The sequence below is a fragment of the Polypterus senegalus genome, chromosome 18 (assembly GCF_016835505.1).
Source record: "Polypterus senegalus isolate Bchr_013 chromosome 18, ASM1683550v1, whole genome shotgun sequence".
NCBI classification, from domain to species: Eukaryota; Metazoa; Chordata; class Cladistia; order Polypteriformes; family Polypteridae; genus Polypterus; species Polypterus senegalus.
The window spans coordinates 23,325,296-23,349,954 of record NC_053171.1 but is presented as its reverse complement, the minus strand read 5'-3'; the positions used below and the strand labels follow the sequence as shown (position 1 = coordinate 23,349,954).

At 38.5% G+C, this 24,659-nt stretch overlaps 2 protein-coding genes across 3 annotated transcripts in view; both read right to left on the bottom strand.

Moving 5' to 3' along the window:
- ino80 (INO80 complex ATPase subunit) overlaps nucleotides 1–5,263 on the bottom strand; it is a 182,991-nt gene extending 177,728 nt beyond the window's left edge. For both annotated transcript variants that reach the window (XM_039741457.1, XM_039741458.1), the window contains exon 1: nucleotides 5,020–5,263. The gene's annotated coding sequence lies outside the window, so the exon portion shown is untranslated. The remainder of the gene's footprint in view (nucleotides 1–5,019) is intronic.
- A 15,275-nt stretch (nucleotides 5,264–20,538) lies between these two features.
- vps18 (VPS18 core subunit of CORVET and HOPS complexes) overlaps nucleotides 20,539–24,659 on the bottom strand; it is a 31,647-nt gene continuing 27,526 nt past the window's right edge. The window contains exon 5 of the mRNA XM_039741060.1: nucleotides 20,539–22,357. Within this exon, the coding sequence (XP_039596994.1) occupies nucleotides 21,629–22,357 (729 nt within the window). The 3' untranslated portion in view covers nucleotides 20,539–21,628. The remainder of the gene's footprint in view (nucleotides 22,358–24,659) is intronic.

Below are 24,659 nucleotides of genomic sequence, written 5' to 3'. Positions count from 1 at the left end.
AGAATCCACTGCATCCACTGAACAGTGTCATCTCGAGGCAGAGGAGTAGCTTCAGCGACAGACTGCTGTCACCATCCTGCTCCACTGACAGACTGAGGAGATCGTTCCTCCAACACACTATGTGACTCTTCAGTTCCACCCAGTTATCCAAGTTATTGTCTGTTTTTACATGCATTTTTATTACTCTTTAATTTAATGTTTTGTTTTTTGTATCAGTATACTGCTGCTGGTTATGTGAATTTCCCCTTGGGATTAATAAAGTATCTATCTATTATAGGTCAAGATCAACATACAGTAACATCTCAAAGAATGTATTGTACTGGCTGAAGTAAAGCTCATTGTTTCCAATCATCAGTTTTGCCTTTCTTGAACTATTTTACCCGTACAATCTTTGCATGTTCAAGTACAGTATCTATAAATAAACACAGTACAGCAAATGCCAAACTTTACTACAATATGATGGAATTAGATTACACTCCCTTGATGCAACATCATGGATGCTGCTAAATATTTATCTTGAAGGCATGAGAAATTGAGCATGAATTTAACTGAACTGAATATACCCATATTACACTGAAATGTATTTACTAAAAGAAGCAAACAAATATAAAACATAACTTTAGATTTTGGCAACTTATTTGTTGCTCACGAAAATTAAAAAAAAAACAAAAAAACTTGAAACATAAAATCATAATTTTGAGTTATGGGTAAACAAATCATACACAGTGATGGATTTATTAATTTTACATGACTGTAGAGTATTTTCTATAATCAAAATCCAACTTTCATTAAGATATTTATCTGAACACAGTGATGATGAACTGTATTGTTTAGTTATTAGCAATGAATTGATGTTTTTACCTGAAAACTCCTACTTTCTGATATAACAGCAGAAAACCTCCAATAAAGTTACAAACAACCTCTAATTACCCACACTTAAAATGATTTAATTATTAGCTTTGTTTAAGCTATCTGCACTTTCAAAACATTTAAAATGTACATCACTAGAAGTATAAAATTTATATTACTTGTGAAACTATTGACCTTAATAAATGGACAAGTGTCTGTGTGTGTTTGTCTGGCTATCTGTTATATGCATTATTTGGGTATGGGATTCTATACTGTGGTGTGTTGGGCTGGTAACCTCACTTCAAGAGGGGCCCACCAAATTAAAATGCCAATAAAAAAGGCAGGTTCGGTAAAGGAATCCACTCTGGAAGCACTGCAGGTAGTGGAGGACAGTGTTAACGCAAAACTGAGCACCGTTATGAGCACTTCTGCACATCCGCTCTCTGACACACTAACAATTACTTTCAGCCATTGAATTATTTAGCAGGAGTGTGTCATTAAACGTTACAAGGGCTCCTTCATACCAACAGCAGTACGTCTGTTTAGTGCCTCACCATTACTGCCATGTCAGTTTTCTTTCTTTTCAAATTTTCTTCCATATACTCTTCCTGGTATGTGTTCAGACTATAGTGTGTGTATGTATAGTTATTTATTTATTTATATAAAGAGTCTTTGTAACAAGCCAAGTTTCTCCCTGTGGGACAAATAAACTTCTATCTAATCTCTATTGTAAAAGCACTGCTAATGTTTCTGATGCACTATCTGTTAGAATGAAAAATGTCATGCATTACTACATACACTGCAAAATACTTTCAAATAGATGGTGCACTGAAAACGCAGAAGTCAACGTTGATTACTTAGATTTCAACCCATTTTGGATGCATAGCACAGTTAGTATGCAATTAGTTACACCAGCACTCAATTACAATACTAAGAAGCTAATCATCCCTTATCAACTAACAAATTATGTAAAGGCATCCCTAATCTCAAATACTGTCCATAACAAAAGCTTAACCTGTGCTCACATGTACCTAACAGTTAGGATGCAGAATCCACCATGTACAGACCACAGGCCTTTACGACACTATGCTTTGGTCAGATTCCTTGAATGTGTGTAGGACAACCAAAAGAAAAATTAAAGCAAATGCATTTTCAGAAAACTACTGGATTTTTACCTTTTATGACAACAGTATTCGTACAAAATATAAAGAAATCATATGAATATAGATTACTTGTTTATTACATACTATTACCTGCATACTACAAACTTTATTTAAATGTTTCTAATTGAAAAGGAAATATCTAAAACCATAAAATTTCAGTACATTAAAAAATGAATCAGGAAACAGAGTAAGGCCAGCTTAAAAATGACTGTTGTCGATAATGCAGAGTATTGATTACTCAAAACCATCATTTATTAAGTTATAAAATTTCATTAAAACATACAGGTGTATTTCTCACATCCCCATGGGTTATACAGGTTTAATAATTAAAACTATGAAATCTAGAGCATTTACATTTTGCATAAAACTTTTAAGATGTATGCTGGAGTTTAGCATATCAAGAATACCACTACATACTCTACTGTGTATAATTTTGTGATAAATTTGATTTGTTGTATTTATGAGTCTTGGTGGCCATAAAGACCACAGATCACAAGATTAGATCATGATATGCATGTCACAGAAAAAAAATCAGCTCTTTCCTTCCTTTAATATATCTGACCACAATTTTCTAAACTTAAAATATTCTTTTTAACTATTTTTCATTAAGGTCAAACACTACAGGACTATTAAATAAATACTAAAAAGTTAGTTTAATCTGATTTATGCTCTGGCTAGCATGATTATTGTCAGAAGATCAACTCCAAATTGAAAAATAAGACAGGCTACTGTAACTAATGCAGAGCAATTTATGAATTTTTATTAACAATAGATATGCAAGGCTATGAAAGACACTGTAAGATAGATAGATAGAAAGACAGACAGAATTCAATATAGAGATAAAAATCTAATTTTGAAACTGCTTCTTCCATCAGAGACAGATACTGTCATGGAAATAACGGCTAAAATGTAGGATCCAAGGCCATCTCACAGCATACATTTACTCATAACATCAAGAGCCATCAAATAACTTAAATGTGTCTTTGAAATCAGAGGACCGAGACAAAAAGATGTAGAGGAATAAGAATATGGAAGAAAAAAAATACACATAACATTGGCACACTTCTAAGTACCGCACCCTAGTCTCTATAGCTGACAGGCAGCAAAGTCAATTGAAATCATTTTCCAACCATACACATCTCAGAATAAATGGTGTATTTTAACAATATTTTTAAATGACTGTTGCAGTTTTCCCAAAGTAACATCCAATCCTTACCACATCAATTAAGCGGCTATATCAATATACAGTAAAGCACAAATTTGCAAGTTGAACTCCCCAATCTGGTTCACAACATGTCCCTGAAAAAGTCATGTAACCTGCCAGTACTCACATTGTAGAAATATAAAAAGAGCTGTAGCATAATGAGGAAAAATAAAATGATCAGATGTAGATAGCTTGAATGAACTTAAAAGTAACTTGACAAAGTTACAATAATAAATGATAAACAGGAGCTAGGTGGCATTGGTGTCTGTAATCCTGCATCACAGCCCCAGGAGAATGATGCATTGTCAGCACCTGCCAAAAACATGCACATCAGCTGATGGACAACTACAAATTGGTGTAAGCCCAATGGCTGTGGGTCATATGTGTCATACGTATATGGGACATTACTTATTTGTCTGTTGCCTTTATCCAAGGTGACTTTTTTTTTGCTTTTCCAATTGGAGCACAGGCAGATTAGGTAACTTGCTCATTGCCAGATTGCGACAGTTGTGGAATCTGAACCCATAACATCAGTCTGAAGTCTTAACCACTGCTCCAGGGGATAGCATGTGGGCTCCCCACAACCCTGCTCCGGACAGTGGACATACAAGACAAGAATGACTTTGCATTGTACTTCTAAACACACAAGTAAAGAAAACACTTTATTTTTGCGGTTTGTACTTATGTTAAAGGTATAATCGGATTACGTTTTTAGAATTTCTAAAACACAACACTTTTAATTAGTCTTGGCTGCGGCTGTCATACGTGTGCTAATATTCACCTGACCACCACCAGGGACGACTGCACCTTTAACTTATATCGGTTGTCAAAGACTAGTGCACCGTTTCGCTGCTTGATCACATTTCCACTCACTTAGAACAGGCAGAGTAGTTTTTAAACAGTTTTAATTAAAACAGCAATTTTGCAAACGGCGAATTCTGAAAACGGCGTGGATGAACCCAAGTCATCGTTACTTCAGAAATACGATATGGACAAAAATACATCATTGGTGCGTAATCAGACTCAAGGTTTTTTGTTTTTTCTCATTAAATAAAAGAAGAAAAAGAAACGAGTTATCCTAACATACTGCAGAACGCTCACGGTACGTCTGACTGCAACCAAGCGTGATCTGTCACGATTTCCTGTAAACCCGCAACTCTCAGCAAGTGATACGCGAGCGGCACGTTACTAAATAATTCGTACCAGAATTATTCGATCATTTTTTTCTTTTTAATTTTAAATATGCCGCTTTTCAGTCACATCGTATTATCTGTAAGGAAAAAAAGGAAAGATGACCTGCGTGACTAGTGAACAGAAGCTGGTGACTATTGTTCGCAACGTTTTACCAATTTTAACATTGGAAGCCGGTATGAGTTGCCCCAATATACTCCTAACATACGCATATTCTTAGCACGACCTGAACGAAAAAGGGCAGTTCGAGAAGGCCTCCACGATTATATAGGCCACGATGTTAAACTTAGGCCCAGATTAGTGACTTTACTTGTAGCCGGTTATAAGTCAGCCAATAAAAGGTAATATTAAAAACGGGTCTGTCACTTTAAGACCTCCACCATTATTATTAAATGCGAATGATACCTTCTACTGAAGATTATTCAGGACTCCTCGTTTCAGAGTTTCCCCTTTTCCCTATTTAAAGGCCGTAGATCCTAACTTGATTTCTTCCCCTTGCCTCCTCCCGAACGCCCGGACTCTCTCCCTCGACTTTCCTGTCCCTACATTTACAATCTCTCTACCCTCCCGGCCATCTTCCCCCACCATCCTCCTACTTAAACACACGCTCACCTCGAACCCCCGGGTCCCGTCTCTCTCTGTTTCTCCAAAACTGCCGGCTCACGACACTCCGTCTCCAAGATGGCGGTGCTCGGCAACAAGCGAGTGTGTGAGCGCTGGGCCGGCAGCGGCGGAGAGGCGGCCACCTTCAGTTACTGAGAGAGCAGGGACCCGGCGCCATGGCGAGGAGAGAGCAGAAAGCAGGACGTCTAATCAACTTCGGAGAAGATCGTATCAAAGAAATTTCAACTTATTGCGCCCCAACATAAATATTTCTCAGTATGAAGTATGTATAAATAACATAACATGAAAATAATTTAAAGATGAGGTAAACTTTTAAAATAAGCGTGTTCTTCAAGTTACTACGATCGTTGACTTCTACACTCTATTGGAAAAGCCTGAAATTGACGGAGATTGCCGAACTGCTGGTGACGTAGCAGTCCTGACTAAATGTCATTCGTTCTACGAGAGTTCTCGCGTCTGTTGGGTTTAAACCAAGAGCTATTGGAGGATACTTGCATTATGGGTAATAGCGAGAGCGCGTGCGAGTGGGCGGGTCTGCGAAGATGTTAAACCACGCATGGTAACGTTTGAAGAAATGAAGGTTAAGAGTGTAAAGCTTATTTAGTGCGTAGTTTGGTTTTCATGTAAATCATAATACGAAATGATTTGTTGGATGGCAACAAAACCACAATTCACATTTTCAGTTTTGCTTTCAAAGTATAGTAGTTTGTCCGGTGTGTATGTGTAAACATTTACAAGTAGTGATTTTTAAAAGCTTGTCGGTAAATCTTGAAAGGCGTTAAAATACCACATTTTTAATCTAGATGCATTTATCAGCTAAAGACAATAGTGAGATATTTGAATCCCAGACATGTGTCGTTCCAGTCCCTTGTTATTTCTTATTTGTAACTCAACCAAAACTAAGTCATATGTTGCAAGTGTATCTGAAAAAATGTTTCGTAGAATGAAGTTGATGCATTTGCCAGTGAGCTGCCGAGTAAGTGCGTCAGGTATTGAACGATAGTGGCATCAAAAGTGCAGGATTTGTGCATTTCCATCCCGCTTTTTTGAGGTTTTGGCATGAAAAACGAAAGCCCGTGTGTCTCTCAATCCCTCAGTCCTCATGAAACAACTCGGCCTGGCATGGATCGATTTTGTCTAAACGTGGCTCGCTTGATGGGACTATTCAATTTTCGTTCAAATACAGTATGTGGAACACATTGCGCTATACGAAGTTTTCCTATTGAAAACAACTCGCCAATTTGTGAACTCGTATATGTTTAAAAAAACGTTCTGTACGACTCCACTTTACTGTGTCCATTTTACCTTGTGTGCGGTTATATCAACTTGTATATTTTTATATGTTCTCTTCTTTTACTCATCTGACAGACGCTCGGATTTCCGGTACAACTTTGGTCAAAACTTGAGAAGGCATGCACAGAAACACACACGGACGTAATCGCCTATCTGAAAATGAATTGAAAAAGAAAGGAATTCAATAAGCGCCCTCCATAAGTATAGAATGTAATAACCGTATTTACGTTACAGTATAAACCTCTCGGTGTCATTATCTGTACATTATTATATAGTATGTCGCATGCGTTATCACTATGTAGCTAAAATGTCTTTGAAGAAATTAATCATGCATGAAGGTGCAGCTCCCCTAAGTGATATAAACATAGCATGAGGTTAGGAAGGGAACTGCACTTTATGTCCGGACAGAAGAGCAGAGGTGTGGGGAAGTATATCAAGCACAGTTTAAAAAGTGCATGAAGGGCTACATGCAGGTGAAGTAAAGAATTTAAGATTCCCTTATACTTTATGCGCATGCGTAAATGTTTCAAAAGTATCCGCGCACGTCTGACTGATAGCGCATTCACAGCATAGAACAGGGGTATTCATCTCTAGTCCTGGAAGTCTGCAGTGGCGGCGGTTTGTTACTTTAAATATGTTTTTTAATCAAAACGCATTCATTTCCTCCTAAAGCAGTGTTTTTAGGCTTCGTTTTAATTAACTCGCTTGTTACGATTCAGAAGCATTGATTGTCTATTTTAGTTTTAAACAGTTGCATGTAGGTTTTACTTTGTAGCCTGTTTCCTTAACCAGCCTTCAGTTAATAATGAGGCGCAAATTACACATAAATCCCCAGCTCTCCAAATAACGTGCTTCCATCTAAAATTTTGTACATGCATCATGAAGTATCTGTGTTAATACAATGTTTTGAAATAAGTGAGAGAAAAGGGAAGGACCATTCTGTTCCGGACCACAAAACGTTTGGATAATGTTATCAGAATTTGCCAAATCTACAATGTGATAAAAATTTGTCTTGGAAAAATGAAAGCACCAAGTCATACAATAAATTACCAAGTTTCATTAGGTCTGGCTTCTAATTACAAAACTGTTTTGAATGAAACCTGCACCCACTGTGGACCCCCATGACCAGAGTTGAGCACTCCTGGCATGGAAAAACAAGAAATTCTTTTCACTGCTTTGCAAATATTAAGGACAGAGCAGAGCTTCAGCTTAAACAGTTATGTACCAGTAAGACCTATCACAGAGTTGGGGTTATGGTCTGAACAGACGATTTTCCTTCTGTGTATTTTGAAACGGATAACAAGAGCTTTACAATAAGTGTCTGCACTGCTGTCCCACTCACAGAGAAGTCATGGGAATTTTGTATTCTGTGACTACTGACCTAGTAGGATGCACTGAACTTTCACATTCCCATATATGAACCAATGGTGCTCATAGTAGTTAACTTTCTCAAATAGATTTTCAAAGCTTTAAACTTAGATTTTAATATTAGAAAATAATACATTAAAATGATCATTAAAATGATATTTAATTATAGTGTGAAAACAATAAAAAACCTGTAATTGTCAGCTAAAGTGTTTTGTGAAAAAATGTTACAATGTAGAAAAATGTTTTTCATTTTTGAATTCAGCACCTAAAATATAGAAAAATGAAGTAAGATGTTTTTTAGTGTATACCTTTGTTATCCATTTATTCATATTCCATACTGATATACATTGATGGTAAGAGCAAAGTTTGGAGTGACAAGGAACTGCCCAAGATTCAAAGCAGACCACCTCATCTGTTAAACATGGTACTGGGGGTATTACAGCTTGGGTATGTGTGGTTGCCACAGGTCTTGGCACACTTCTCTTCATTGAAGATGGAATTGCTGACAGCAGTGGTACAATGAATTCTGAGGTATATTTAAACATCTGGTCCCAAACATTATGGTGCTCTGAAATGGGGGAGGGTTGGATCATGTACAAAATGTGTCTTTGTCCCAGACGTTATGGTGGGCATCATAATCTGAACAGGGACTGCAAAGCTCAAAAACACCAGCGTGGAGACAAGGTGGCAGTCCTCCCTACAAGGAACATGCATGTCCTTTCACTTTTGTCCCATCAGGATGGTGTGTCTTTGAACAGTATTAATCATATGTCACATATATGAAGTGAATCATGTCTCATTTCTCTCATTTCTGAGATATGTATGTGCCCCTACCACTAGGCTTATAGTTTATTGAAGTCATCCTTGTTGAACTACTTTTGAATAAGAGTTTTTCACTAAAACACTTCATGGTAAAAATGATACAATATAGGGAACAGAAAGTATAAATTTAAATAATAAAATGATGTTAAGCAAGGAAGTGTATCATGGTGCACTGGGCAGAAACCATTCATGGACAGCATAGCCATTCTTCAGAGGGAATACGTTACGGGTAATCTAGGTTTTCACTCAAGTACACATGTCAGAGATGTGGGAAGAACTCTGAGAAAAGCCATCCCCGTGGCCTAGAGAGAAAATCCACATAGATACTACAGGGCTAACAACTCTGCCATTGTAAGGCCCCTGATTGGTAGATTTGGAGAAAGTTAAGTTTACATTTTACAATTTGTAGATTAGTTGTTTTTTTGTGTGTGTGGTCAAATACACATCCTTTTTAGAAGGTGGAGGTTAGGAGCACACGCTGATACATTGCATTGTCACACCCACCACATGACAAACCAACTCAGGGTCCCAGATTAGGACCCGAGTGCAGCCATGCAATGGGTGACACCTCAGCACCACACTAGTTTAGATGGTGGCTGGAGTGCCAATTCTGCCACCAATCCCCAGGTTTTTCCCTACAGGTTTGAAGGGCCTACATGCAGGGCTGGATGCAAATTAACGTCATACCCAGGAAAGTAAATATGAACAAAACTGAACATCTCACACAGGGCCATTTTAACTGCAACATAGACCCCTGGGCAAAGTAGTGCACTCGGGGACACAGGGCCATAGTAACTGCAACATAGACCCCTGGACAAAGTAGTGTACTGGGGCCCTTGTTTCGACAGTAAATCAGAAACATACATAGGCATCAGAAACATAATGGGCCCTTATGCTCCTGGGGCCCCAGGCCAGTGCCCATATGTTAGAACGGCCCTGTGGCAGGTTGGTTATAAAAACGTTTTGGTGGTAAGAGGAAAAATGGAAGGACTAAGAGAAGGTTTATGGATGTGGTGAGAGAGGGCATTCAGGTGATGGGTGTGACAGGGCAAGATGACAAGGACAGGAAGATATGGAACAGGATAATCTGCTGTGGTGTCCCCCAATGGGAACAGCCAAAAAAAAAAAGTCACTGACTTCCTCGTGAACAAGCCAGCAATATATATATATATATATATATATATTCTTTTTTTCTCATAAAACTCTTGCAAGCAGTCATAACCTTGATTAAGAGGGGGATATTTTGTAAATATATAGATAATGCTCACAGTGAATATATGGCAAAGTAACAAGGTTTGCAGGTTAGCTTCTACCAGAGAAATTTCTGGTGGCTTTAATGCTGATAAACATTTTGCCACTAATTAAGATTATTTTGTATCCACAGGTTTCACTTTATTGGTACATGCTTTTTTGCAGCAGTTGTTGTTTGCCTGTCTATGGAAAAGTCATCTCTGCTAAAGGAGCACTGGAATCATCAGGTAAAGGGGTCCTTTCATCAGATTTGCCGGCCCAGCACCGACTCAGCTGTGCAGTGGCCAATAGGGGGGTGGCAGCTTGTTGGCCGAGGTCTCCAGGACTCCGAACAAATTGGAATCTTCATATGTGATAGTTCTGGACTGGGTGAGTGATATCATCTATTGTATTCCTGAGGTGGCCATGATAGACTGGCCATCTAGCTCTGTGAAGAGGATTACTTGTGTTCTCTTTTGTGTGTTGTATTTACCTCCATTTTTTGACACCCATTGTATGCCCAATCTGCATGGAAGGGGGTCTGTCAAAAAAATTTGAATTGCCCTTCCTAAAATATCTTCCATTTTTTTTCCCCTACAAATTTTATTTTTTTGGGGATTTTTTTTCTTGTCTTATCAGAGGGTTTCAATGCTTGGGGGTCTGTCAAAAAAACAGGGCCTGCCGATTGCAGCACTCCTTGTGTGATTTTGGGATGTACAAGAAATAAACTGTTGTTGTTGTTAATGTCATTGTGTATAAAACATTAATTACTTTTTTTTTTTTTTTAATTTTGATTTGATACACTTTGTTTATCCCCCAGGGGAAACTGTCTTTTTACATGACCTTTGGCATTTTTTATTTAACAATGACAAATTGAATTTGGGTCTTGAATTGTAGTTCTAATAGTACTAAATAATCAAGTAGCCTGTTTATTTGTATACTATTTAGAATATATATTTACTTTTTTATTCATTTATAAACTTAATTATTCAAGCAGCCTCACACTCCAAAGCACTGCTCTTGAACATGTTTAGAAGTTTTAACGTATTTGCATTCTGTTTGTTTTGTAATAGCATTTGAAGATATCAACAGCTGTTTTAATCTAAAGTATAAATACATCATCAGTTAAGCAAACAATGTTCTATTTACTATTCAGTAAAACGTATGGGGGTTTCTTTGGATGGTGCAGTGATATAATACGCAGGTGGAGTTTTACAAATTCAAGTTAAGTGCCAAAGCGGGTAGGTAATATAGCCGTTTTAATATGTTTTGAATATTACAACACTTCAACATTCCTTGTTACGGTTCATTGTGGGCCAAGAGGAAGCAAAAAGAGAAAAACAGGATAGCAGATAAACCCCCGGTGCCATGTGACTTCCAGAGTGTTAGACTAAGAGTTGGCTACTGCAGCACTTTCTGTAGTTTATTTTTTTCCAGCATTGCCACTTATGCCTTGTTTTTACAAGTTTCTACCCCAACCACCACCACCTGCAATGAAAGGAGTTGCATTTAAAAGGCCTTAAAAAAGTGCTAGGTCACAAGTTCCAGTATCCTTCGGCTTGTTTTAGAATGTTTGAATACAACGCCTCGCATGTTGGTAGCTGATAAAGTTGATAAGTTAAATTGCCAGGACGTACAGTATATCCACACCATTTCAGTCCTATTAATGAGACTCCTTTTGTTTATGATGTTTACATCCTGACTGAAGACCCTCCTCTCCTGTAATTGATGGGAGATTTATTTATTTATGGGTTTTAGCAGCACTTTTTATTTGTTGAGACTGTACCCGGATGAGGTCAGGTTGGGGAGCACGCACTGGTACAGTGCGTTGCCGCACCCACCACATGACGAAACAGCTTGGGATCTTGGTTGGCAACCCTCCCCAGCCAAATACGCAGTGCCATCACCCCCAAGGAAATGACCCTCTATCTGTTGCAGCTAGGTATTACGTGGACATCTCCTTGGCCTGGTCCATCCACTCGGGTCCTGAATAATGAAGATTCTGTGAGCCAGATCACCCTCGGGGGAATCGTGCCACATGCCCACAGTGCTGTAGGTGACGCTCCCTCACAATGCATGTAATGTGCCTCATTTGGGGCTTCAAGAGCGACTGCTCATTCGATACAAAGTCAAACCAGCGGAACCCAAGGATTCTCCAAAGAGCCAAAGTATTGAAGTATTGTTGTTATTAATATGTATACAATATGAAGTTAATGCTGCCTGTGGAAGCACTACACAAAATTCTCAATTACTCCCACATTGCTACTTTGTCTTTTTTTCCTTGTACTGTTCATTGCAGCTTTATTTTATCACCATGCTCTCGTTAATCAAACTCTTAGGACCACTATACTAATGCTGGGTGGGGTCTTATTAGGCTGTCAAGTCAGCCTCAGTACTTTGTGGCATGGATTGCACAAGATGTTGGAAACATTCCTTGGAGATTCCACTCCATGATGACATGATTGCTTCATGCAATTTCTGTAGAATTGTCAGCTGCACATTCATGCTGCATCTCAAATCTCCTGTTCTACGACCTATTGGATTCAGATTCAGTGACTGGGAAGGCCACTGAGAACACCAAACTCAATGATATGTGCCTTGAACCAATTTGAGATAACCTTGGCTTTGTGAAATGGTGTATTATCAAGCTGGAAGTGGCCATTAGAAGATGAGTAAATTGTGGCCATGAAGGGATACACATAGCCAGCAACAAAACTCACATAGGCCGTGGCATTCAAGTGATGATCAATTGGTATTGACAGGCCTAAAATGTGACAAGCAAACACTATTATTTCACCACCAGCAGCCTGGACTATTGACACAAGGTAGGTTGGGTGAATGGATGCATGCTGTTGGCACCAAATTCTGACCACCATCTGTGTGCCTCTGTAGAAATTGAGATTCACCAGACCAGGCTATGTTTATCCAGTCTTTAACTGTCCAGTTTTGGTGAGTCTGTGCCCACTGCAGCCTGAGCTTTCTGTTCTTGGCTGACAGGATTGGAACTCAACGTGGCCTTCTGCTGTTGTAACCCTCAAGGTTCAAAGTGTTGTGTATTCTGAATTGAACAGAGTGGCAATCTGAGTTCCTGTGGCCTTTCTGTCAATTCAAACCAGTCTGGCCATTCTCCTCTGACCTCTCTCATCAACAAGGTGTTTCCATCCGCAGAACTGCGGCACACTAGATGTTTCTCTATTTTTGTTTTTTTTACAACATTCTGAGTAAACTCTCCAGACTGTTGTGTGTGAAAATCCCATGAGATCAGCAGTTACAAAAATACTCAAACCACCCTGTGTGAGGTTTATTATTGGGTTCAAATCATTCTGCTACCGCTCTACAGTTAATTCAAAACACAACAGCAAGGATCACACCAAAAACTAAAAAGTACATAAATATGACTGCAGTTCTTAAATCAATAAATTGTCCTTTATTTCAGGTTTGAAAAGAGCTCTTCAGGTGCAGTCCTGGCAGAACTTTTGCGGTTGAATGTTTTTGTTTGAGCCAGTTTCACAATCAGAAAGTCAATCTCATTGTTTAATTAGTTGGCCATTTTTCCCCTACTGTTCATTCAGGAAAAGCAGTACTGTGAGATTTACTGTACATTTTATATATTTTTTGTCATACTTTTACATTCTTAAACCTTTTTTGTCATTTTCCTATAAAGTCTCCCTTTCCCTGTGGGAGTTGCGCCCTCAGTTGTATACTTCTTCTTCATTCGGCTGCTTCCGCTAGGGGTTGGCACAGCGGATCATCTTCCATATCTTTCTGTCCTCTGCATCTTGTTCTGTTACCCCATCACCTGTCCTCTCTCACTACATCCATAAAATAATGAAAACTAACAATGAGGACAGTAGCCAACTGAACAAATGACACTGAATGCTAAAAAGTGACAGCTACTTCAGTGTCACAGCCACTAGCACACTAATGAACTGTAAATGATAGTTTAAATAATGGGCAGGAGGAATGAAAATCAGGATGGTAATTATCAGGATAGCTAGATCGATAGATAGATAGATCAATCAATCAATCTTTCCCCAGGGGGAAATGTGGCTTTTTATAGAAGCTCAATAAATAGATAACCAAATATATCTACACACACTATGGTCTGAACAAACATCAGAATGACTAAAAGGGAAGAAAAAAATTTAAAAAGAATGAAAACTTTGGCAGTCCCAGTAAGGCACTATACAGGTGTATTGCTGATGGTATAAAAGGAGCCCCCCTTAGCGTTTCCTGACACACACTTTTGCTGAATAATTTGTTGGCTGAAAGTCCTCAGTGTTGGTGTGTCACAGACAAAGGATGTGTAGCTTTGTTCATAATGGCTCTCAATTTTGTTTTAATTCTCTCCTCCTCTATGACCTCCAGAGGGTGTCCCATAACCGAGCCTGCCCTTTTAATCAGTTTGTTAATTCAGTGGTCCACTCTTCAAGTGATGTTACCAGCCCAGCAAACCACAGCATAGGAAACTGCACTCACCATCATGGAGTTGTAGATGTGTAGCCCACCTAAACACAGAAACTGGGAAACAACTACTTGCTTAATTAAGGCCATTAAAAGTAGAAGTTGGTCATTCTATTATGGGCCCCCAGACTTAGAGGCAGTTTTGTGATTCATGTGCGTTTTATTAACTTTGGTGAAGTTTGTGATTACCAATTACTGAGTATTTCACCGACTGCATCTCCTAAGGTGAAACTTACTCTCACTAGTCATTGCTATTTGCATTTTATTACTGCAGCTTTTGGAGTGGAACATTAAAGTTGATCTTTCATCAACCAGTGAAGTAGGAAAAATGGAAAATCCTCTGTATTCTGCCAGAATCACTGATGTCTGCGTATACACTGTGGTAACCTGCTGTATTGGACAAGAAGAGCAGGATTATCAGATGGCCAAGGATGCATGGATTCTTTACAGACTTAAGATTCCATTGTTGGCTCATCTTACCTTATAGTATTCATACTTTATTAAATAAAGTCACACAGATAATCTAATTTAATTTATAAAGTATGCCAATATGTATTTTTTGTTATCCTTACATAAAAATGTGGTGTCTTGTGTTGTATTTAATTTGTAAAAGTGTGCAGGATTGTAGTCTTGTTAATTCTTATGAAATTAGAATAAAGTGAAATTAATGTTAATAATTCAGTAAAGCACTTTGTGATGCTGGTAATGACAGAATATAAAATAAAAATTAATTCTTAGAGCTGTCTTAAAGGGCAAGATGAGGAAGATTATGGGTCATGTGTCTTCTGGTCTTTACGATGTTGGTGTGTGAGGTGAAGAACACAAAGTGTAAGCAAAGGCAGGACCAGAACTGTGTGTCAAGTGAGCAGTTGGGTTTTTGGTCTTTAATCATTATGCTGTCCTGTGTCTGATATTAAGGTTATTTCATTTAAAGTAAATAATCTTAAACTTCAAATTGAGGATGCAAATACCTTATTAAATGAACCATTCTTTGCATTTTATCAACCTCTGTATTAAATCTGATTTGTCACCTGCATGATGTCTTTGACATACCACAGCTCACCTAGTAGACTGTTAGAAATGGTCCGTATCTCCCTGTAGTCACTACTTCCATCACTAAACCATTCCCAGTTGTGTCAGAGCAGATCTCCAGTGAAGCCCCTCTTTTACAATGAACATGTTATTACCCGTGATCTCTGATCTAACCATTGATTGTGCTTCTTACTACATTGAGATTACTGCAGGCATTTCATTTATCCAGACCTGAATTTCCTAATGTCCACTTATACACCATCTCACAAATTCACAACACAAATTCTCTCCCCTACCCCCAATTCATTCTCTGCACTTGACCATACACAAAAGGTTGCTATGTTTGTCTAAGCTGCTTCATTTCTTATTGTAATCCGAAGCATGTGTGCTTTTTTTCTCAAAAGCCTTTAAAATCATTCAAACTCAAAATGAATAATCTTTCTCCTTGTACATTTTAGAGTGGGTGTGGTAATCAAGGGTGTACAGTTCAAGGGTTGGCAGAACAGCTTGTCAGAATGATACTCCACCAGCACGAGTCTAACATTTGTTGTGGCCGAGACCAGCACTACCATGCAGTAAGAAAGATGGAATTGTTCTGGAGAAGAGATAAGTTTGTTATTTAAGTAACTAGGGGGCTCTGCCCTTTGCTTGATTCGCTCGCCGACCCCCGGCCGGGTACCACACGCTAGCCACCGATCGGCGAGCTATTTTGTTATTTTCATGGGAATTGTTACATATGCATAATAGAACTAACTATTTTACATTACAGTGAGTAATTTACCATAGTAAAAAATAGTAAAATGTAATAATTTGAAAGAAAATTATGTTTCATGTTGCGTTAGAGGTATTTGTTGCATTATCCTTTTTGATTACGTTTGGCTTTGAAATTAACACACAAGTACTTACACTTTTACTGTAAAACTTAAGTAAAAACAATTTTTTTAATTATCTTTTTCGTCAATATCGCATTGAATTTTGATTCGGTGCTTGGACTTATAAGCGTGACAATGCAACATACAGGTGCCGGTCATAAAATTAGAATATCATGACAAAGTTGATTTATTTCAGTAATTCCATTCAGAAAGTGAATCTTGTATATTAGATTCATTAATTGCACAAAGACTGATGTATTTCAAATGTTTATTTCTTTTAATTTTGATGATTATAACTGACAACTAATGAAAGTCCCAAATTCAGTATCTCGGAAAATTAGAATATTGTGAAAAGGTTCAATATTGAAGACACCTGGTGCCACACTCTAATCAGCTAATTAACTCAAAACACCTGCAAAAGCCTTTAAATGGTCTCTCAGTCTAGTTCTGTAGGCTACACAATCATGGGGAAGACTGCTGACTTGACAGTTGTCCAAAAGACGACCATTGACACCTTGCACAAGGAGGGCAAGACACAAAAGGTCATTGCTAAAGAGGCTGGCTGTTCACAGAGCTCTGTGTCCAAGCACATTAATAGAGAGGCGAAGGGAAGGACAAGATGTGGTAGAAAAAGTGTACAAGCAATAGGGATAACCGCACCCTGGAGAGGATTGTGAAACAAAACCCATTCAAAACTGTGGGGGAGATTCACAAAGAGTGGACTGCAGCTGGAGTCAGTGCTTCAAGAACCACCACACACAGACGTATGCAAGACATGGGTTTCAGCTGTCGCATTCCTTGTGTCAAGCCACTCTTGAACAAGAGACAGCGTCAGAAGCGTCTCGCCTGGGCTAAAGACAAAAGGACTGCTGCTGAGTGGTCCAAAGTTATGTTCTCTGATGAAAGTAAATTTTGCATTTCCTTTGGAAATCAAGGTCCCAGAGTCTGGAGGAAGAGAGGAGAGGCACAGAATCCACGTTGCTTGAGGTCCAGTGTAAAGTTTCCACAGTCAGTGATGGTTTGGGGTGCCATGTCATCTGCTGGTGTTGGTCCATTGTGTTTTCTGAGGTCCAAGGTCAACACAGCCATCTACCAGGAAGTTTTAGAGCACTTCATGCTTCCTGCTGCTGACGAACTTTATGGAGATGCAGATTTCATTTTCCAACAGGACCTGGCACCTGCACAAAGTGCCAAAGCTACCAGTACCTGGTTTAAGGACCATGGTATCCTTGTTCTTGATTGGCCAGCAAACTCGCCTGACCTTAACCCCATAGAAAATCTATGGGGTATTGTGAAGAGGAAGATGCAATACGCCAGACCCAACAATTCAGAAGAGCTGAAGGCCACTATCAGAGCAACATGGGCTCTCATAACACCTGAGCAGTGCCACAGACTGATCGACTCCATGCCACGCCGCATTGCTGCAGTAATCCAGGCCAAAGGAGCCCCAACTAAATATTGAGTGCTGTACATGCTCATACTTTTCATGTTCATACCTTTCAGTTGGCCAACATTTCTAAAAATCCTTTTTGCATTGCTTTTAATTGATATTCTAATTTTCCGAGATACTGAATTTGGGACTTTCATTAGTTGTCAGTTATAATCATCAAAATTAAAAGAAATAAACATTTGAAATACATCAGTCTGTGTGTAATGAATGAATCTAATATACAACTTTCACTTTTTGAATGGAATTACTGAAATAAAACAACTTTGTCATGATATTCTAATTTTATGACCGACACCTGTATAACTTTCCGTGAGTGAATATCATTTCTTTCTCTCGCATAAATAAACTGACTTTTTCGAATGTATGTCCCTGTGATTTGTTAATTGTCTTTGCAAAAGCTATTCTAACGGGAAACTGTAAACATTTTAATACAAATGGCATATCAAGATCTTCTTGGTGTCTAATATTATCCGCGGAAGATGCACTACCTTACCATTCTTGTCACCTTTCCTGTATGTTTATTTACCTTTCTTATATGCTGTTTCAGCATAGTCCATTGATATGCATTTAACCAATTTGCCATGTAACCGATTGACAATTTTTGCATTCATTCGTTTGACTTCAATGTTTCCCTTTGCCAGGATTGCCTGTGTACTCATTTCTTCTTTTGATAACCCTTCGGGATGAAATTCTTCAATAAGATTTGGACATAATAAGTCTTCTTTTATTGGGAACTTAAAGGGAGGAAAACGTAAAAATTAATAAGTGCTGACAGCGTAGGAACTGTATAACAAAGGCATTCAAACGAATGAGAGGTGAGAGGACTAAGAAAGTGGTTGAGAGGAGGGCGGGACTTGAAAAAAATCCCTTGGCAATAGTCTTGTCTCAAGATTTTCTTTTATAATAGAGAGACATATGCAAAGAAAAGGAAAGTGCACTCTATAATGGTGGTGGTGGTGAGGTACATAAGACGTCCTAAAAGCTGCTTCCCATTCTGACATACAGAATAACGAATCTCACCTTGCCTTGTAAGGAGACTTGAAAAGAATTGTGAAGAGTTGTATAGTACAGATGATGACATCTGTAGTCCAGTCCAAACATTAGACTGGAAAAGACTGAAATGAGAATGATTAGGCTGGTGTGTGCAGACTTTCAATGATGAAGAAAAAAATATGATGACATTGCAGTGGAAGGGAATAAGACTTAACTTATGTTCAGGCAGTATTAGATTTACACCAGGAAATGGGGTAAAGTAATTATTAATGGAGGACCTCTGTAATTGAGACAGAGTCTTGGCTTTTAGGCTAAAGATCTGCGCTGGTATCTAGAAGGTTGCCCATTGAAATCCTGTCATTGCCAGAAGGGATCCTACTCCATTGGGCTCTTGACTTGAAAAGTGCTTCTAAGGTGCTGTACAACAGCTGACCCTACACTCTGACTCCCCGAAGGTCATGCAAAAAGACAATTTCCCCTCGAGGAATAGTGAAGTATAACGTTAGTAGCTTTTTTATTGCCTGTGTGTTCACATCTCAGTAAAGATTGAAGAGTCTTTTACCCTCTATAAAAATAATACATAAATAGTAATAATAATGGCAGGTAAAACTAGTACATTGCAAGTCTAAAAATTCAATTGTTTGAGTGATTCAGGCTAAAATTCCAGCAGTCCTTTGGTAATAAATACTTTACCTCACCTCCTCGTGTAAACTAACTCTATGCAACTCCAGGCTGACACTGGTTTGTGTACAGTAGGTGGAACAAAAGGCACATTAGAACTGTAAAGGTCAAATATGGATGGAAATGATGGCAGATGACATGACAAGATCTCAAAACGTATGAAAGCCCAAGGCTTTGGAGAGTGGGAAGAGGAACTTTGGGAAGGAAATGTGAATCAAAATAATGGTGATTAAGTTGTTGTTACCATACCATTTTCTAGGCCTGGTTAATCCTGAGCTGAATCATGGTGGGCTGGAGCCTAGCCCAGCAAGCATAGGGCACAAGGCAGGAACAGCCCCCTGGACAGGGCACCAGTCCATCGCAGACTGAACACACACTAGGGCCAACGTAGCTTCTCCAGTCCACCTGCCCTGCATGACTTTGGACTTAGTGAGGAAACTCTCACGCAGTCTGTAGGAACATGCAAACTCAACTCACAATGCGAGGCAGCAGTACTACCACTGCACCACCAAGCGGCCCCCATTTGTTGTTCTGTATATTAAAGCAGGGATAAAAAAAAAAGTTTCATGGTAAAAAAAAAAACACAAAGGACAAGCAAATGGAAAAAGAAAATTTTGATACTTGAAATATTTAAACAGATCATAATGCATATTCCACACAACAGGTACCGCAAGCAAGAAGCTGCTCAAGTACTGGGATAGATCCAAGTTCATTATCTCAAAATATCAGAGGAAATGTTAATTTTTACAATTACTTCTTAAAACAGAAAGGCCATCAAGTTTGTTTGGAATACTTTAAACATGTTAAATACATTTTATATATATATGCAAGAGGTAATAAGTAAAATTATTTATAAACTACCCGTGAAGTAAGTTAACATAGCAGCTTACACTATAAAATGATAGATCAAAATCTGGGTCACAAGAAGATATTCATAATTTGTCACATACATTTATATAGTGCTTTTCTCACTACTCAAAGCACTTTCTACAGTGGGAGGACCCGGGACACAAACCCATGATCTCCTCATTGCAAGACATCTGCGCTACTAGAAAGTGCATTTAAGCTGAAGTTAAAAAGAAAAAAAAAAAAAAGGCAAAATACAATTGCACTATTAATACTAGAAGAAGGGGCAACTGACAGAATCGAGTCTTACTTACCTGAAATAAACTGTAAGAAATTAAAAGTGACAGTGTTTTAAGTTATTTGTGAAATGCTTTCTTAATTATTTAAAGTCTGTTCAATGCAGAAAATGAGTTACACCAGTAATGCAATTCCAGAAAAACCAGCCTATTACAAAAATCATAATTAAAAACAGAACAATTTGCAGTTCTGTTCATTTTTATTATGAAATATTTACAAGACATAATATATACAGCAGATCTAGTTAGTCTTGGTTACATCTTGACTGTTAGTTCAAAAGGCAGCAGAAAAAGCGAAACTCGAGCTCTTGTGCAAAAGTCAGCAATCCAGAGATCTGGGAAAATTAGCAGGGCTCCTGAGCAGCCAATGACCTCCCTTCCTTGACACACTGTGTGTAGACTACCGTAGACAATTACCGGTAAACCCAATGGTTGATGGGAGGCGTGGGCAAAACATTATAATAAAGAACCCTACAAAAGGAGACCCTGCATTTTCCCAAGCTGACATCTAGTGTACAGTAGATTCTCAGAAATTTCCAATACTGGAGTACTGTATGTATGAACAAAGCTAGTAAACAGCGAACAAAGTGTCACAGTATCACTATTTGCAATGCGCAGGCATTCATGTGAGTTAACCAATCCTAACAGACTTGGAAAATGATGAAGAAGTTGCACAGTGTCGTTTTAGATTATCTTTTTGAAAAATGTCTGGAAACTGGATGGGTTTTGACACTGGAAGTGTGTCCTGCCTTAAATGGAGGAAAGGCAGAACTGAGGAGCCAATGTTAATGAGTAGAAAATTAGAGCCAGGTGAGCTGTACGGTTCAAAGCTGAGAAGATCAAAACAAACCAAAAGGCATGATCGGTTTCCTTCACTCAACCTATCCTGATGAATTGAAATAATTAAATGAGGCTGGAAAACACAAAGTGACCAATTAGAAACATTACATGGTCACATTGTAAACCGCCATCATCCTCTCCTCTGTTCTTTATATAATATGTATCATATTAAAAATTGAATAAATAACAACGTAGTGTAACTGCTTAACCGCATGTCCTAAAACAAGCTCTACTTGCAATTGCATAAGTGTGTGTATACTTTTTATTTTTTTCTTTCATTTCCTTCCAGAATTCCTTACTCAGGAGAGAGAAACAGAGAGATGTACAATATCCTGTAAACATTTAGCAGGCAGGCAAATATGGCATAATGGTAATGTGTCACCACTGCAGTTCAGGTTATCTCAACAGTATTATAGCCAACTTAGTTTCTCTTCCTCGTATTTTTGCTTGTCAATAAAAGGTTTATCAATGGATTTAATCATCAGCTCTCCACAGTACACACACTCGGCTGCAATGATATCATCAATGTCCGACTTAATTTGCTCCCGGCTCTCTTGGCCTTTGCCAAGACTTGTTGTGTCATCTTCTTTTTTTGGACGTCTTGACTTAGTGACCTGGCTAGTCGCTAACAACTTTTTCTGCAGCTCATCAAGTTTGCTCCGTTTGTGTTTAGATAACTGAGGATAAACCTCTTGGTAAAGGCAGTCACAGTGAAACATATGGCCACATAAAAATAAGTTAAAAGGGCGGTTTAGCAAGGGGAAATCACAGACGGCACATTTATCTTGAGAATCTACCATCCCATACTTGTTCCTCATCTCCTGGATGTCTTCTCTTATTCGTTTTGCACTCTCTGTAGCCTCCTCCATTTCTTGCTTTAGCTCCTCAATGTGCTTGTTGTATTCTTCCAGGGAAATACAAATAGCTTCCTTGAAGTGATCAATGGTGACAAAGTCAGGAAAGAATGGTAAAATATCTTCAATTTTGAGAAGATTGCAGCTGGACAGACAGTTCATGGCTTTTCTAACATCTTTTTCCTCTTGAACCACATGACGGGCGATTTTTAGCCATAATTTCTTCTGCAGCTCTTCGTCATCCTCGGGCAGGTCTGCACATGACTTGGCCAGGTCAACATCCACCTAGCAAAAATATAATACATGAAACGTTTTATACAATTGCATACAACTTCATTTTTAAAAACACCAAAATGTTGATTTTGTACCACCTGATCTCTCCAGGGACACCAAGTTCCTTTCTAGTACAACAGTCTTACCCAAAAGATTACTAGGTTGTTGTACCGTGTTAGCCATTATGAATGTAGAGAAAAGCCAAGCAAAATGACACCTTTTATTGGCTAACTAAAAAGATTACAATATGCAAGCTTTCGAGGCAACTCAGGCCCCTTCTTCAGGCAAGATGTAATATTACATCTTGTAATATTGTAAGATTACATCTTGCCTGAAGAAGGGGCCTGAGTTGCCTCGAAAGCTTGCATATTGTAATCTTTTTAGTTAGCCAATAAAAGGTGTCATTTTGCTTGGCTTTTCTCCCCAAAAAATTACAAAACTTCTATAATGCTTATTAATCGCATTACAAACATTTGAGAAAGCCACACAGGGGGACTGATGCATATCCTTCCATACGGAGGATTCAGAAAGTCTTCAAATCCCTTCATTTTTTACACATTTTGTTTTCTTTCAGCCTTATGCTAAATTCATTGAAATTAATTTTTCACTCATCAAGCAACACTCAATGAATGCGACATAATGACAAATTGACAACAAGACTTTAGAATTTTTTGCACATTTATTAAAAATTGAAATGTCCCATTAATCAAGTATTCAGACCCTTTGCTCTGACACTTCAAATTTGGTTTTAGGTGTATCCCATCATCCCACTGCTCATCATTTAGATGATTTTGTACTTTGTTTAGACTAAACCTATGGACACAGGATTACATAGAACTAGGAAAGGCACACACCTGGCTATAGAATATCTGACAAGTGACAATGTGTCTCAGAGCAAAAAACAAAGCCATGAATTTGGAGTCACTTACAGTTGAGGCACAGATCTTGGGAAGGCTACAAAAATATTTATAGCATTAAAGGTTCCAACAGAACAGTGGCCTCCATAATTATTAAATGGAATATGTTTGGAACAACTACGACTCTTCCTAGAGCTGGCGGTCCAGCCAACTTGCGTAATCAGGGTAGAAGGGTCTAAATAAGAGAGGTGATCAAGAACCCGATGGTCACTGGGGAAATGTAGGGAAATTGCCGAAGGGTAACCTCAACTGTAACACTCCACTATCCTGTGCTTTATGACAGAGCATACAGACGACACATGAAAATCTGCTTGGAGTAGAAAAAAGGCATGTAAACGACGATAAGACAATGGGATGACAAGATTCTCTGGCCTCATGAAACCAAGGTTGAACTGTTTGGCCTCAATTCTAACTTTCACTTCAGGAGGAAATCTGACACCACTCATCACATATGCAATACCACTCCAGTGGGGAAGCACGGTGGTGGCGGCATATTGCTCTGGGTCTGTTTTTCAGCAGCAGGGACCGGAAGACTAGTCAGAGATGCAAACTACGGAAATGTCCTTAATGAAAACCTGCTCCAAAGCGCTCTAGACCTCAGACTGGGCAGAACAAGGCAATGATCCTAAGCGCAAAACAAAGACAACACAGGATTGGCATAAGGACAACTGTGAATGTTCCCCAAGTCAGAGTGCAGACTTTGAATGCAATTGATCTTCTCTGAAGAAACCTGAGAACATCTGTCCACTGATGGTCTCCATCCAGCCTGACAGAGTTTGAGAGGACCTGCAGTGAAGAATGGCATAAAATCCCCAACAATAGCTGGTCACATCATGCCCAAGAAGACTCCAGGTTGTAATCTCTGCCAAAGGTATTTCAATAAAGTACTGAGTAAAAGGATTTAACACTTGTGTCAATGTGATACTTCAATTTGGTATTCAATTATTTTCAATGAACATGAAGAAAAAAAAATCCTGTTTTTGCTTTATCATTCTGGAGTATTCAGTGTTTCTTGATGAAGGGGTAAACATGGATTTAAATGGTTTCAGCACAAGGCTACAACATAATAAAATGTGTAAAAAATGAAGGGGTCTGAATACTTTCTGTCAGCACTATAAATAAAATACCTAGACCAGAGGTCTCAAATTCAGTTCCTGGAGATGCACACTTGCTTTAGGTTTTTGCTTCAACCAGTTTTATAATTAGGTCCAAGTTCTTGCTGTCAACAATAGACGTTACTTTATTTAATTAAATGGTTTCGCAGTGCACTCACTCAGACATGACATCATATCCTGGAGCTGGATGACATGTTGCTCACAAGTAAGAATTTTTCTCTACTCTGTACATCTGACAATATGACTACGACATCAGACATTCCTAATATTTCTTTTTTTATT